Here is a 16433-nt window from a genome sequence, read left to right on the forward strand (position 1 = left end):
ATAAGAAGAAAAATCAAGAAAGCTTAGATGCTCAGCTTTACCTTCTACTGCCTCTGCTTTTTTCCCTTTTGCTACCGATCCTGAGGTTTGGACTTAGATCCTAAGAGCTGTCCCTGAGCTTTTTTGCTCAAGGCTGGCTCTCTATCACTTGACTTGAGCCACATGTGGCTCCATTTCTAGCTTTTTTTTTCTCTGACTAATGCGAGATAAAAGTCTCACACTTTTCTGCCTGGGCTGGCTTTGAACTGTGATCCCAAGTAGCTAGGACTACAAGTGTGAGTCACCAGTGCTCAGCTTCTTTGCTTTCTTTTCCTCTTCAGAACCTCTGTGCTCACACTCTTAATTCCCCTGATCACAAAGCAGTTATTGTTTAAAGAATGCAAACAGTGGCCAAGCGCTGCAGTTTCACTGCCACAGAGCAAGAAACTGACTTTGACTAGCAGTCAGGAAATGGGGCAGGTATTAACGACTTTTTTTGACTCACTAGTTTTTTTTTCTAAGAAGCATCAAAATGAAACTTAACCTATAAAATAAAACCTTAAACAGGAAAAGGAAGACAATAGCTTTACTCTTCATTCCATATTAGAGGGAGGGAGCAGCATTTCTTATTAAGCTTCCATTTTTCTAGGACCTCTACATATGCTGTCAAGTCAAATGAACTTGGGCTGTCCTTTGAATGGTTTTTAAAATTACTTACATGGCTGGTCATATCCATAGCAAATTGAGCTGTTGCTCTCTGAGTCCACCAACCATCTCCACTCTAGCCCAGTTTCATGGACTTTTTTCTGCTTATGAAGCATACCTGGAATGTTCTTAATCCAGGGCTCTTGCATTTGCCATTCTCTTGGTGTAGGTGATCTGTCTTTGGATCTTCTTCACATATTTGGTGTTTTTCTTGTCCACCAGACCTCAGCTATAAACCCTTCCTTAGCCATAGTACCTAAAATAGTATCATACTTCTTCTCTTTCTATCTATAGTCTCTTATTCCAGTGATTTATTTACTTTACATTGCATGTACAGTGGCTGGAATTGTGCCCACTGTGTGTGTGTGTGTGTGTGTGTGTGTGTGTGTGTGTGTGTGTGTGTGTGTGTGTGTGTGTGTACTAGTACTGAGGCTTGAACTCAGGCTTGGGCACTGTCACTTAGCTTTTTGCTCAAGGCTGGTGCTCTACCACTCGAGCCACAGTTCCACTTCTCACTTTTTAGTGGTTAATTGAAGTCTCACAGGTTTTCCTGACTGGGCTGGCTTTGAAACTGGATCCTTAGATCTCAACTTCCTGATTACAGGCATGAGCTATTGGCACCTGACTTTGATATATCTCCTTCCACTGGATGTTTCTTCTCGCCTTGTTCCTGGCCATCTGTCAAGCTTGGAGAGAAATAGCTTGCACCAAGAGGATGGTAATTAGAGTGCTGAAAGAATGGCTACAGCATATATCAAGTAGATTACATGATATTCACAAGCGTTAATACCCTCCAGACAAAGACCACAGTGGAGTAGGTTGGATTTATTGTTTCTTATTTCAGAAAAAAAGAGTTCACATCATGAGGAGTTATGCATTATCTCAGTAACAGGATGTCATGAAGGAACTAGCAGAACTTAGGCCCTGGAAGGTGATTTTTGGCATCATTTCATTATTCAGAGTGGCCTGCTGTGATATTGGTGTTCTGTGCAACTATTTTTTCTTATTGTTATGGAGGTACTGGGACTTGAACCCAAGGCCTTGGGTATGTATTCTATGCCCTATCCCGACACAACCTCGTTCAACAGGAGAATGCGAGGTCTGGGTGGCCCTGCTCTCCTTCTTGCACATGTCCCATCAGTATGGGACAGTACAGAAACAAGCCAAAGTTATTTCTTGTGATTGTTTTGTAGTCTTCCCTCCACTCCGATTCTGGATTTCTATTGGGGTGTGCACCGAGCCAAGACAACGGAGACCAATGCAGAGACATAATGCTGCTAGAAAGTCCATTGAAAAGTATTGTTATTTGTACATGAATTGATACATCTCAGCACATAAAGGATGCTGAATGACAGGACTGCCAAGTTCTCACCACAATCTCGTGAAATCAGGTACAAAAATCTTTTAGGACTTTGATTCTCGATCAAGTTTTTCTCTCCACTCAGCTTGTATGGCTTATGAAGAATTCTTTTAACCGGTGTCTCCTTGGACCCTGTCGACATCCCTGCTGTAGCTGATTTGTTTATAATTTGTCTGTCTGATGAGACTATCTCTCACATATTTATATCCCTGGAACTTAACAAAGAACTTGGCCCAGGCGAGGCTCTCTATAAATACTGTGAGTTGTAAATGAAGCTTTAATTTCTGCCTTGAATTTGAATCCCAGCACATTTATTGAGCCTGTATTATGAGCCAGGGCAACATTATGAACCACCAGAGTCTTCATCTCCAAGGAAGTTGGACCTTCTAACAGAATTAAGAAACATAGCGACACTAGCTGACGAGGGCCGTGCTAAGTGTGTTATAGGCACTCAAGTTATGGCCACTTCACAGGTGAATACCTTTCGTGAAGTCACACAGCTATCAAGGGTCAGGCTGGGGACCATGATCCAATCTGACCCGACACTTGCCCAGCTGGGTCCATTCAGGCGCTAGACCTCGCAGCAGACATTTATTTGAAAGCTGAGTGGGCTAACACGATGAACCTGGGCACGATTTAAGGACGGTGGGGGAACCGAGATGCACGTGCTTCCGGTGAACGCAGGAGAGGATTGGAGACATTCCCCTTTACTGGGCATCCATGGGCCCAAACACAGCGAAGAGGAAGCGGGCCGGCGGGCATCCTCCATCCCACCCCGCCACGCCCCTCAGCCCGGCCCCGGCCCCCAAACCCACTTCAAACTCCCGCCCCCTCTTTCCAACCACCAATGTCCCACCGAGAAGCTCGGAGAACGCTGCGGATTGGCTAGCGCCGCGGTTGCCGAGGCAACGGGTGGGTCCCGCGGGGTCTTCGAGTGGGGCGGGGGACTGGGGTGGGGGGAATCCCGGTGGTTTCCTCCTGGGCCCTCGTGTCGCGGCTCGCGCCCCATCTCGGGAGGTAGCGGGGACGGCCCCCGCGCATCCCCCCGCTCCCGCGCCCCCCCCCCCCACCGCCGGACTCCAGCCCGGGGCGCGGCGACTTCACTTGGATCTCCGCCCCCGGGACTTGCGGCCGCGAGCTCGGGAGCGCGGCTTCCCGGGCCGGCGGCGCGATGGGCTGCGGGAACTCCACCGCCACCAACGCGGGCGCAGGCCGAGGTGAGCCAGCGGGACTGCGGTGCGGGGAGGGAGGCGGGAGGGCGCGCGGCCCCCGCTCCCCAGCCCCATTCCCGGACGGGAGCCGACCGCTGGTGTCCCGAGAGCCGGGCAAAGCCTCGCCGGTGCCCGGCGCGGGGGCGAAGACGCCCGGCCCCCGGCGAGCCTGCGGGGGGAGCGCGGGCTGCGCTTGGCCCCGGGCCCCCCGCCGCCGGCTGGGCTCAGCACCCTTGCGAGGTCCGGGGTCCCAGGCGCCCCCCGGTCCCCCGCCCCGCCTCCGGGAGCCGGGACTCCGCACCTGGAAAAGTGCGGCGGGGCGAGTCAGGACTGAGCCGGGCCGGGCTGGGGCCGCGTGCGGGCAGGCGCGGGGCGGAGGCGGGGAGCGCGCACGCCCGATCCCGAGTGCATCCGCCTGGGGTCCCCCCGCGGGACACCCCGCCCGCCGGCAGCCCTTCCGGGGTGACCGAGCTTCACTCTGGCAATTCTGTGGGTACCCCTTCCATCCTAACGCACCCTGAAACTTCGCTTTACAACCACTTCGTCTAGTTCCGGGCGGCCCTGGGCCGGCCCGGGTTTGGGTGTTAAGTGACTTGTTCTAAAACCGCGACTTTTCTACCGAACCCAGCCGGTGTCCCCCCTACCCCCACTCCACTGCCTACCCCCCATCCCCCGTTCCCCTTTCCGGCCCTTCCATCCCCTCCCCGGGCTGAGATCTTAGAGCTTTGTTTTGGGCAGTCATGGGCTGACCTTATTGTAATGTCCTTTGGATAAGCGCTCCTAGATCCTTAGAGATGTGAGATGTCACACCTTGCACAGGCAGGTAGCTGGCAGGCGCTGCAGTATTTTCCAGACTGGTGTGGAAACTCTGTCAATCACTTGGTAACCTTGAGCTTGCCACTCATTTACTTTAACGCAGACCTGAAGTTTTATTTGTGTTAAAAGAAATAGTGGGAGCCATGTACGGAAGGCTGCTCAGTGAATTGGTCAACTTTATTACCTTTTTTTTTGGGGGGGGGTCGTCTGTGATCACATGAGGGATATTCCATTTCAAGAGAAGGGATTGAAAGATGGGGAGTTAACTCAGGTGATGCATGGAAAAGTTTATGTTATGGGTTGCTTTGGCTCTGTGGAATTAAACATCTGACGAGCGAATTTTGTAGTGCCCAGTCAGAGAGGCAGATCAGTTACCTTGTGCGAGGTTAAGGAAAGGAGGTAAGGTAAAGGCCCAAGAGAAGCCAGAAAGCTCTACTTGGAAACCTGGAACAGCGTCAAGACCACACCCACACTCGACTGTGACCCTGCACCACCAGGTATGGTGGCTCCAGGTAACCTGCTGCTCTACTACTCTGCTAGTAGAAAAAAAAAAAAGTTAAGAGCAATTACTCACATAAAGTTAAAAAACAAAAGTAGTAAGCGTGGCTCACATCTGTTATATTGGCTACTCAGGAAGCTGAGATCTGAGGATCACAGTTCCTCTCCATATGGGGCAGGAAAATCCCTGCTACTTTTACCCCCAATTAGCCAGCAAAAAGCCAAAGTCGAGTTATGAGTCAAGTGGTAGAGGGCTAACCTTGAACAGAAATGCTTAGGGAGGGTTCTCAGACCCTGAGTTCAAACCTCAGTACTGTCATCCAAACAAATCAAGACAAAAACAACAACAACAAAAGAAAAACACAGTAGGAAGGGTTTGTAACAAATATCCTTTGAAGTAGGGAGTGTAGTGTATTTATTTATTTATTTTGTTAATGAACTGCTTAATGAGATTTGAGATTTGGGTGGGTGGTCGTGCCATTACTAAATGAAAATCAGAATAAGATCAGGTATGATAGGGTAACTCTGAAATGGTCATTTAAGAACCATATAACTGGAGAAAACACAATTTTCTTTACATATACTTGATTGGCTTTTTTTTTTTTTTTTTGCATTTACTATGTACTCCAGGCTGGCTCAAAACCTGCAGCATAGTCTAGACTGACCTCAGATCTGACCTTCCTCTTAGTTTCCTTAGTGCTGGGATTACACACGTGCACCACCATGCCGACTTTGAGTTTTGTTGTTTGAATACATTTCTTATTAGGCAAAGGGAGTACAATTATATTTTTTTTCTAAAGGAAAGTGCATAGCCTTACCCATGACTTTTTTTTTTTCCTGAAAGCCAGCCCATGTGAGAGCATGGCGTTCTCTAGCTTAAAATTACTTTATGCTTAGAAAAGAGCCAGTGAGTGAGTGCACACAGTAAAACACGGAGGGAAATCATTTTGTGCTGGGAGTTACTGCCTCATCTCTTTGGAGATGATCTGCCCTTGGCTTTACAAAGTCATTCTCAAACATTTCCCTGCTTGTGTATCCAGCTGGCTGGTTTTGAGATTTGGTCATCCTTGTTTTCTGTTGATGGGAGGAATTTTGTTTCAGAAAGGAAATATATCAGGATGATGGATAGAAGGGTAAGAAAAACACACCACCACACAAATTCAAAAGTACTCAATCTCTCGGCTCTGACAGCAGCACCAAGTAACTCTTGAGCAAGCTTGTAAACTTGTACTGAACTGAAGCAATAGGAAATGCAGTAAATATATGTCATTGTCCACTAGCTATGTACAGGGCACAGCTTCTGCATTGTCCCAGGAGTCCCACTTTTTATACTTTATACTTTTCAGTAGTCATACTTTTCTTTAAAAGAAAAACGAGAAAAGTTTAGGGAGCTGGTTGGTAGGAGGCTGAACTTGAAGCCTGCAAGGTAAGCTTACATTTCCCTTCTATATGATGCCAGTTGTGTTTCTATAGGCTTTTTTTTTTTTATTGCTTTTCTGAACTTGTTCCTTTGTACCATGGAGAAAGCTAGATGTATCCTGTTCCCCAGGGCTCATGAAAGACCTTAAAGTTAGATAAAGCAGAAAAAACGCTCTGTAAACTGTAATTACTGTATTGTAAAAATTTATGGCCCTGTTGAAGACCAAGTGGCTTTTCTCAAATAGTTTTCTATGGAGGAAAAAAAAATATGGCAAATCTACTTCTATGCCCTAACAGTGTTCTAAGGTCTCCAACCTTGAAATTACCATTTTTAATAAGCCTCAGTTTATTCCCTAAGTAATCTAGGCAACCCCAGATCATTGTTTTCCTTTGCTCTGAGCTATTTCCTTTTCTCTTGCCTTTCTTGGCTTCTGCCTAGTGACCTTGGTTAATAGGACACAGATTGATACATTTTACTGTATTTGAGTCAATTTGATTCCACACGTTTGCATCAATAGTCCAGAGGTTAGGAGGAAAATGAGACAGATCAGCTCCTTGATAATCCAATGTAGCTTCACACTTCTGGGAGATTTTTTTTTTTTTTTTTTTTGGTTTGTCATGGGGCTTGAACTCTGGGCCTAGGTGCTTTCCCTACACTCTTCAGCTCAAGGCAAGTGCTCTACCGCTTGAGCCACAGCACCACTTCCTGTTTTCTAGTGGTTTATTAGAGATAAGAGTCTCACAGAGTTTCTTGCCCTGGCTGGCTTTGAAAGGTGATCCTCAGATCTCAGCCTCCTGAGTAGCTAGGATTATAGGCGTGAGCCACTGGTGCCCGGCTCACTTCTGGGAGATTTCTAACTATAAACTTGTACATGGTCTGCTCTTGTGTGGAAATCATCAAGAATTGTCTTCTCGTTGATAAGCAGGTGGTCTAGGTGAGAGGGTTAAGTGGATGAGAATAATGGCAAAGCAACGTGTACAAGAACCCACCTTGAACATCCATGGATCTCAGGAGATATTTAATGATACACTTTACATGAGAACTCCCCATTATGATATTTTTGCTGTTTTTGCAGTGCTGGGGACCGAACCCCAGACCTTGTGCATGCCAGGCAAGCTCTGTGCCATTGAACCACACTCCCAGCTTTGATATGATCACTCTTTCATAACAGGAACTTGACTTTTTCCCCCCTAACCTAGAACTAAAGTAGGAGGTCCTTTTGTATTTTTCATTTTGTAAGGAATAGTACATTTTTCCTGGGAAACACTGAAGTCAGTCTTTTTTGGGGGTAGGGGGTTCAGTTGTGGGTCTTGAACTCAGGGCCTGGGCACTGTCCTTGAGGTTTATTTTTGCTCTAGCTTTCTGCCAGTTTTTATGTGGTTAATTGGGGATGAGTGTCATGGCCTTTCCTGCCCCGGCTGAGTTGGAATCACCATCCTCAAATCTGATCCTTCTGAGCAACTAGAATTACAGGCGTGAGCCACCAGGACTCAGCAGGCAGTAGTCTTGTTTTTTAAGTGGCACATTTATTCTAAGGCAGGGAACTTTTGCAGTCAGGCGCTGTATGTCCTTGTTTTTCCTTGAATTCTCCTCTAACAAAGCAAAGAAATGAGCAACTCTGCATTTCAACCTAATGTAGTACAAGAGGTCCTCAGGCCCTTTGTTCAAATCACAGGGAGAGGATTCAATATGTCTTTGTAGTGGAAATCAGAAAGAATCCCTTAAAAGGTCCAATGGGTTCAAATACCTGCTATAGCCTATTTCAATGCAGACTCATGTTTTGCCTACAGCAGAGTAATTTTAGAAGTGTTTGGCTCATAATAATTTCCTTGAACTGATTAGTTGTGGCTTTTCCCAGAGATATATAATAAACAACCTTCTGACCATAATTTTTGTGGGCAATTTATGAATGTTTCTATAATGGCTCTTCTGTTTAGATACCAATAGTCAGAGCAGGAGGAGCTTAATAATTATTAATTCTAACATGGGCCTTCTTAGCTTCAAAAACCTACTCCCAATTTGGAGGCCTTTATCTATGTAACTAGAGAATTCATATCATCCTTTTGGGTCCAATTATTTAGATTAGTTATTTCCTTGTCCTCAATTAGCTAGATAATTGCATTCTCTTTAGATGTGGCTACACTGGCCCAGCCTTAATTGACATCTGTAGATGCTTTGATAGTGTTGAAATGATCCCATTATGCTTAGCCTTGTGGGGAAATAATGTAAAATTTTATTGAGATCATCAGAATAGTCATTTATATATCAAATTACTCCCTCCTCCCCTCACCTAATAGAAAGGAGGTCACTGTCCTGTTCTTTAAGCACACTGGCTTCTCTCTGAGTTACCTTTTGCTGAAGAGCTGCTGCTCTACTTTGTTTACATCCTGTCTCATCTATTATCCCCTTCTCCATAAAACTCCCAAGAGACTCCCCCCATTTCATTCACACACAACTATATCCTCAGATTGGATTTTTTGGGAGGAGCTTTCAAAAAATTAGTTGAGTGATTGAATATATTTGGAAAAGAAGTAAAATTGAAAATTAAGCCCTAAATCATGTGGGCACACTGTGACTGATGGAGCAATTGAAAGATTGAACTGAAATTTCTGGCTGTAAGGGAAACCTGCTTGTGAGAAATGGGATTGGATTTAGCATCAAAGAATCAGTAAGATCTGAAGAAGCAGAATTGTGGAAGGGAGGTCTCCATCTCCATCCATCCATCCATCCATCCATCCATCCATCCATCCATCCATCTATCCATCCATCTATCCATCATTATCCCTATCCCATCCATCCATCAGTTCATATGTGGTGCATGGGGATTAAGCCCGGGGCTTTCTGCATGCCAGCAAGTACTTTTACCACTGACTTACATTGCCAGCTGGAAGACATCTCTAGTGCTGATGAGTGAAGTCCTAGAGACAGAAATGGGTGTGGCACATTTCCAGACAGTGCAAAGCCTGGCTAGGCTAGCTTTAGAACTTTTCCTGGTGGCCAGTGATAGGAAGGAGGGATGGTTCAGATAGGAAGGGAGGAAGACAAAGAGGCAGTTAGAGCTCAGACCCGAGAGTGGAGCCAAAGCTTAAGTTGGAGTCCTTCTTTTGCCACTCATTTGCTGTGTGTTCTGGGGCAACTTGTTTAAGCTGTCTGTACCTTAGTTTACTATAAAATGTGGGAGAAATAATAGAAACTATTTAAGATTAAATGAGTTAGTGTATCTAAACTGCTTGGAACAGTGCCTCATCTATTGTAAGAACTCAGCGTGGCATTTATTACTACAGGGAGAGTGTAACCTAATAGGGAAAGACATTTGTAACGGTACACAAGGGAGAGTGGGCCATGGAAGGTGCCTGTGAGCCCAGGTGGCACAATGTAAGGCTGTTGTGGAACTGAGTCTCTGGAGCAGGGGCAGCCCCACCCCCAGGAAGGACTGCACGTGTGGGATGGAGGCAGCAATGGCGATATGAAAAATGATCGAACCTGTTAAAAGTCTGGTGAACGGAATGGGGGTTGCTTCTCACTATAAAGATGTAAAGATAGCATAGGAAAGGACGGAGTTGATCTGTATACTTCCGGATTTACTACCTTAGAAGTGTAGCAGATGAGGAGCTATGAATGCCTTTGTGGAGGCAGTTATGGGGGGGGAGGCAGAATCAGGAGGTTCTCCAGTTATTTACTTCCTTCAGCACCCCAGAATTGACCTGTCATCCGTGTGAGTGGCTCATGAAGGTGAATTATGTGAGTTATTCAGTTCCACTATGAACCATTTGTATAGCTTACATCATACCAGAGCAGGTAAGTATCCATGTGTCTCTTTGCTATATGATTTTTACCCTTTATTAATTTTTTTACCAACCTGAAGTATGACCACTTAACAAGGACATCTTTAAATACAGAGACTTCTGTAAAAAGCATCCACGTTCAATTCATTGACATGATTTTCTATTTCTAGGATGGAGTGACCTGAATTTTTTCCGTTATTTGAAGTAATGACTTATGGTTCTTCATTTTTTAAAAAAGACTGGCTTCATAAAAATAAACATTTGTTTTGAATGAAGTAATGAGCTTTTGTTCTGCTTCGTTTGGGCAAGTCGATCTAGTTTTGGAGCTATTACAGGTCACAGAGCCCATAGCAGATTCTCAGAATTGCAGAGTTTTGTTTATTTTCCTATAGTTGTGTTTATACAGTTCTCAGGGGATCTTTCTTGTTTGTAAAACAAAAAGTAAAGCATTCCTGCATAGTTTTCTTTTTTCATGTATATTTTTATTGTAAAAATACTGTACCGAGGGGTTACAGTTACACGAGTAGGGTAATGAGTACATTTCCTATCCAGCATTGTTACCTCCTCCTTTGTTTTTCCCCTACCATCCCTTCCCTCCCTACCTCCCCAGTTCCTCTCTCTCCTTCCCTCCCACCCCCGAAATTGTAAAGCTCGTTTTCAACATAGTGTCTTGTGCATCTCACTGTTACCCACCTGTATCCTTATTTAAGCATTTTGTTATATCTCTTCCCCTCCCCAAATTATAAAAATATATACAAGATGCAGGACACCAGAATCAGATATAGTGAAAACAGGAGTTATACCATGGGGGAAGAACATACAAAAGAAAGAAAAGAATCACATAGAACATTATAAGTACATTAAAAACAATAGCAAGCAAGAAAAAAAATACCACTTGTGTCCCTGTCTTAGGGTTCATTTCACTTAACATTATCTCATATGGTCATATGTATGTAGCTTTTGATCTTTTCTGCTTGTCCTAGACATGTACTAGTTATCGCAAATAAGGGAAACCATGGGACCTATGTTTCTTTGGGCCTGGCTTACTTCACTTAGTGTAATTTTTTCCAAGTCTTTCCATTTCCTAACAATTGGGGCGATGTCGTTCTTTCTGATGGAGGCATAGAAATCCATTGTGTGTGTATGTATGATGTATGTATATATATACATTTTCTTGATCACATTTTCTTGATCCATTCATCTACTGAGGGCCATCTGGATTGGTTCCATATCTTAGCTATGGTGAATAATGCTGTGATAAACATAGTTGTGCTGGTAGCTTTAGTATGGTCTTGTTTGTGATCATTTGGGTAAATGCCCAAAAGGGGGATTGCTGGGTCATAGGGGAGCTCTATGTGGAGTCTTTTGAGGAACCACCATACTACTGTCCAAAGTGGTTGAACAAGTTTACACTCCCAACAATGCAGTAGGGTTCCCTTCTGTCCACATCCCCTCCAGCATCTGTTGTTATTAGAGTTCTTGTTTATAGCCATTCTAACTGGAGTGAGGTAAAATCTCAATGTTGTCTTGATTTGCATTTCTTTTATAGCTAGAGAGGTTGTGTCTATTGGCCATTCTTATTTCCTCTTCAGAGAAGTTTTTCTTTAAGTCTTTAGCCCACTTATTTATGAGGCAGTTGTTTCTTTGAGGATTTGTTGTTGGGGGATTTATTTTTTGAGTTCTAAGTATATTTTAGATATGAGACCCTTGTCCATTTTATGGCTCATGCAGATCTTCTCCTACTCCGTGGGCTTTCTATTGATCTTGCTAGCTATGTCCTTTGCCTTGCAGCTCTGCAGTTTCATGCAGTCCCATTTGTCCAATCTTTCTTTGAGTTGTTGTGTTTTGGGGTCTCTAGTAAGAAAATTTTGGCCTATGCCAAGGAGACCTAGGGTTTCTCCTATTCCTTCCTGTAATGTTTTCAGAGTGTCTGCTTTTATTTCGAGGTCTTTGATCCATTTGGAGTTGATTCTGGTGCAGGGTAATAAATATGGATCTAGCTTTAGTTTTCTACAGGTGTTTAACCAATTATGCCAGCGCCATTTACTGAAAAGGCTGTCTTTCTTCCATTCTTTTTTTTTTTTTTTTTAGCTCCCTTGTCAAAGATTCGGTGGCTTTAGGTCTGTGGGTTCATTTCTGGGTCTTCAGTCCTATTCCATTGGTTCTTAGGTCTGTTCTTGTGCCAGTACCAAGTGTTTTGATTACTATAGCTTTCTAGTAGAGTTTGAAATTTGGTATTGATATTCCTCCAGCACTGCTCTTTCTGCTATGGATTGTTTTTGCTATTTGGAGTCTTTTATTGTTCCATATGAATTTTTGGATTGCTTCTTCTATTTCATTGAAGAATGAGTGTGGGATATTGATAGGTATCACATTGAATTTGTAGATAGCCTTGGGAAGTATTGCCATTTTCACCATGTTAATCCTCCCAATCCAGGAGCATGGGAAGTTTTTCCACTTCTTTAGTTCTGCTTTAATTTCCTTTTTCAGGTTTTTAAAGTTTTCATCATAGAGGTCCTTCACCTCTTTAGTCAATTCCTAGGTATTTCATTTTTTGTGGAGGGGTTGCTTTCCTAATTTCAACTGCGCTCTTCTCATTATTGGCATACAAGAAAGCCATTGATTTCTGAGGGTTAATTTTATGTCCTGCTACTTTGCCAAAGTTTTGGATCAGCTCAAGTAACTTGGGAGTGGTGTCCATGGGGTTCTTTAAGTACAAGATCATGTCATCTTCAAAGAGGGAGAGTTTTACTTCATCTATCCCTATTTGGATCCCCTTTATGTTTGCATCTTGTCTTATTGCTCTAGCTGGGCATTCTAATACTAAGTTGAAGAGAAGTGGAGAGAGCAAACATCCTTGTCTCATTCCTGAATTTAGAGGAAATGGCTTTAACTTTTTACCATTAAGTATAATGCTGGCTGTGGGTTTGTCATACATAGCCTTTATTATATTGAGGAATGTTCATGGATTCCTACTTTTTCCAGAGCCTTCATAATAAAGGGGTGTTGGATCTTGTCAAATGCTTTTTCTGTATCTGATGATGAGATAATCATGTGGTTCTTATCCTTGATCTTGTTGATGTGATGAATTATATTAATTGATTTGTGTATATTGAACCAACTTTGCATCCCTGAAATGAATCCTGTTTGATCGTGGTATATGATTTTTTTGGATGAATTGTTGAAGTCGATTGGCCAAGAGTTTGTTGAGAAGTTTTGCATCAATGTTCAATGGGTCTGCAGTTCTCTTTCTTTGATGAGTCCCTGCCTGGTTTTGGGATGAGGGTTATGATGGCTTCATAGCGTTCAGTAGTGAACTTTCTCTTTCAATTTCATTGAAGAGTTGGAGGAGTATTGGTGTGAGTTCTGCTTTGAAGGCCTTGTGGATTTCAGCTGTAAATCCATCCGGTCCTGAGCTTTTCTTGGGTGGTAGGTCTCTTGTTGCTGTTTCTATTTCACTTGCATACTTTTTTTATTCCCCATAAGAGTCATAGCCATTTGTTTTCTGATTGCTTACAATTGATTTGTAAATCTTTTCTTCTTCTTTGGTTCCTCCTCCTCCCCATCAGTTGTGGGGCTTTAACTCAGGGCCTAGGCACTGTACCTGAGCTTGTTTGCTCAAGGCTAGTACTCTACTACTTTGAGCCACAACATCATTTTGAGTGGTTAATTGGAGATAAATGTCTCACAGGGACTTTTCTGCCTGGGCTGGCTTTGAACTGCCATAGTCAGATCTCAGTCTCCTGGAGTAGCTATGATTACAGATGTGAGCCACCAGCGCCCAGCTGGGTTTTTTTTTTAATATAAAGATTTTTCATGCACACTTTATTTTGGAGTATATATGTGTATATGTATGTATATATGTGCATTTTCATCACTTAGCTTGAGGAATGGAATATGATTCAATATACAAATGAACAAGTTACCAGTGAATTTGTTTAATGTATTTCAGTATGTATATTTTATAAACTATGAAGAGATTTTTGCTCAAAGATGAACATGTATATCATGTCTTCCAAGCTTAGAGTAGAGTACTTGGCTAGCAGTTGGCCTTGTGTTGGATCCTTAGTACCACAGAAGAATGAAAAATAGTTGCCTATTTTTTTTTCCATATAAGAATTTGGCACATGTGAACAGCACTGGAGGTACCGCAGGCTTGGTTCTCTTCACATATAGCATAGACTGATGAGATCTTAAAGGAATATCTATAGGAATCAAGAATATGTGTTAGGCTGGGAAGGTAGCTTAGTGATAGAGTGCTTGCCTCGCATGCATGAGGCCCTGGGTTTGATTCCTCAGTACCACATATGCAGAAAAAGCCAGAAGTGGCACTGTGGCTCAAATGGTAGAGTGCTAGCCTAGACCTGAAGAGCCTAGGGACAGTGCCCAGGCCCAGAGTTCAGGCCCCACCACTGACAAAAAAAAAAAAAAAAGAAAGAAAAGGTGTTGTCTGCTTAAAAACATACAGAATTCATATCACATCTTGTAGCTGGCTTGGCTGATAATTCACTAGGAATAAAAATTGATGTCTATGAAATAAACTTGCTACATTAAAATTAGTCTCCCTTAAAAATATTAATTTCTTATTACTATATATTTCTTTTAAGGAATTTATTTATATCAGGAGTCAAAGCATGCTTTGCAAGTTTGTATGCTGAGTTGTACCTCAACTTGAAATTTTTTTTTCTAGTATCAGTGCTTGAACTCAGGTCCTTATGCTTGTACAGCTTGCTTACTTGCCTGGTATGCCACCACCTGAGATATGCCTCCAACTTGGCTTTTTGCTGGTTATTTTAAGATTTGAGTCTTGATTTCTCTCTGGGGTTCATTTTGAACATCAGTCCTTCAGATCTCATTTCTCTTAATAGCTATGTATCATAGGCCTGAGTCACTGGTGCTTGGTAGTTTTATACACACACACACCCACATATTTGAGAAAGGGAAAGACAAGCAATTGTAGTTAGATGGGCATGTAATCCCAGGACTCCAAAAATATGAAGATTATGAGTTCTAGACCAAGCTGAGCTGACATAGACCCTATCTCAAACAAAGCCAGATAAAACACAGCAACACAAAGCAGACCAAAACAAGAAAGAAGGGAAAAAGTAGTGTAGGTTTTTGAATGGTGGTCCCTAAAAAGCCAGGTCTTGTACTGTCCTTGAAATGTATACATGTAATCTTATTTGGGTCCAGGGCCTTTTGAGATGAAGAAATTATACTGGATGGTCTGATTGGCCCCTTAATTGGGTGATAAATGTTCTTCTGAGAGACAGAGAGGAAAAGAAGATGAAAAGATGCATGGAGCAGTGAGTGATGTGGCCACAGCCACAGCTAGGGAATGCCCATTGCCCCTGGGAGCCGGAGGAGCTGTATATAAGGTGATGGAAACACCCCATGCATGAGAGTCTTTGTGCCCTGGACCTGGGGGAAGGAACACCACCATCCCAGCACATGGATGTGCTTGCCTAGCTGGGTCCTCTGATGGTTTCTGTGGGGATTCAGTACATAGACATGATTGATGAGGACATTGGGCATTAACCTACTCCCCAGTGTCTCTTTCCTACCTAGAAATAAGAGTGGGCTTGATGTTTCAAGCTTCTAACTCAGGTATAGGTTTTCTGTCCACCAGACCCCATCTACTGGGGGCTTGGCCAAGAGCCCATTCATTAACAGATGGCTCCCATCATCCTCGCCACCCAGGGAATTCCAAGGGTTTTAAGGAGCTCTGAGCCAAGAACCAAGGGAAAAGATGAAATCTCTTTCTATGACAGCTCAGTATCTGATGAAATTTTCTGAATGTTTGGATAAATTGGGCTTGCTATACAATTTTATGTATCAGACATCATCTCAAGGGTATACTGTAAAGTTAAATATGCTTAGGATGAAATGAAATAACACCAGCAACAGCCACAGTGTTGAAGTGTTAAACAGATACTTGCAGAAGGAAATTTATTCCCTTCCTTCCTTCCTTTTTTGGTCAGTCATGGGCTTTGAACTCAGGGCCTGGGTGCTATCCTGGAGCTCTTTTTGCTCAAGGCTAGTTAGTGCTCTACCACTTTGAGCCACCATGCTATTTGTGGTTTACTGGTGGCTAATTGGAGATAAGAGTCTCATGAAGACTTTGAACTGCAATCCTCAGATCTCAGCCTCCTAAGTAGCTAAGACTATAGCTGTGAACCATGGGGACCCTGCTGGAAATGTTCTTTCTTGGACCTAGAACCACATAGAATAATTTTTTCTTCTAATAGCAAACCTTGCTCCTCTCTTTTTGTTTTAGGAAGATAACTTAAAATTATATTTATCATTCATTAGCTTTGCAAACCAATTACTAAATTTTTTTACTCATGCAATTTCTAACATTCTCTATATTTTTTAGTGCTTGTCGTATGAAACTTTGGTTCCTTTTTTCCACCTTTAGTTCTAAGGCCTATTCTATGAAGGTACTGAGACTGTGCTTAAACAGTAAAGAGCCAGTTGGCAGGAAATAAAGTGCTATTAACAGAGATGGAACATCATCCCTGGGGCCTGCAAAGAAGTAGATGTACCACTCTAAATATTCGCGTAATAAATGGTATTACATGACTCATGAATGCAATTTCAAGTAGATGAGATTTTTATCACTGAATAGTTTTGGCTAATATATTTTTTGCATGAATTAT

At 43.1% G+C, this 16433-nt stretch overlaps 1 protein-coding gene across 1 annotated transcript in view; it reads left to right on the top strand.

Moving 5' to 3' along the window:
- The first annotated feature begins 3014 nt into the window (after positions 1 to 3014).
- Positions 3015 to 16433, top strand: part of CUNH12orf75 (chromosome unknown C12orf75 homolog) — a 37491-nt gene continuing 24072 nt past the window's right edge. The window contains exon 1 of the mRNA XM_070014478.1: positions 3015 to 3261. Within this exon, the coding sequence (XP_069870579.1) occupies positions 3216 to 3261 (46 nt within the window). The 5' untranslated portion in view covers positions 3015 to 3215. The remainder of the gene's footprint in view (positions 3262 to 16433) is intronic.

This window comes from Dipodomys merriami, unplaced genomic scaffold (assembly GCF_024711535.1).
Source record: "Dipodomys merriami isolate MVZ:Mamm:240054 unplaced genomic scaffold, mDipMer1.0.p SCAF_97, whole genome shotgun sequence".
Lineage (NCBI taxonomy): Eukaryota > Metazoa > Chordata > Mammalia > Rodentia > Heteromyidae > Dipodomys > Dipodomys merriami.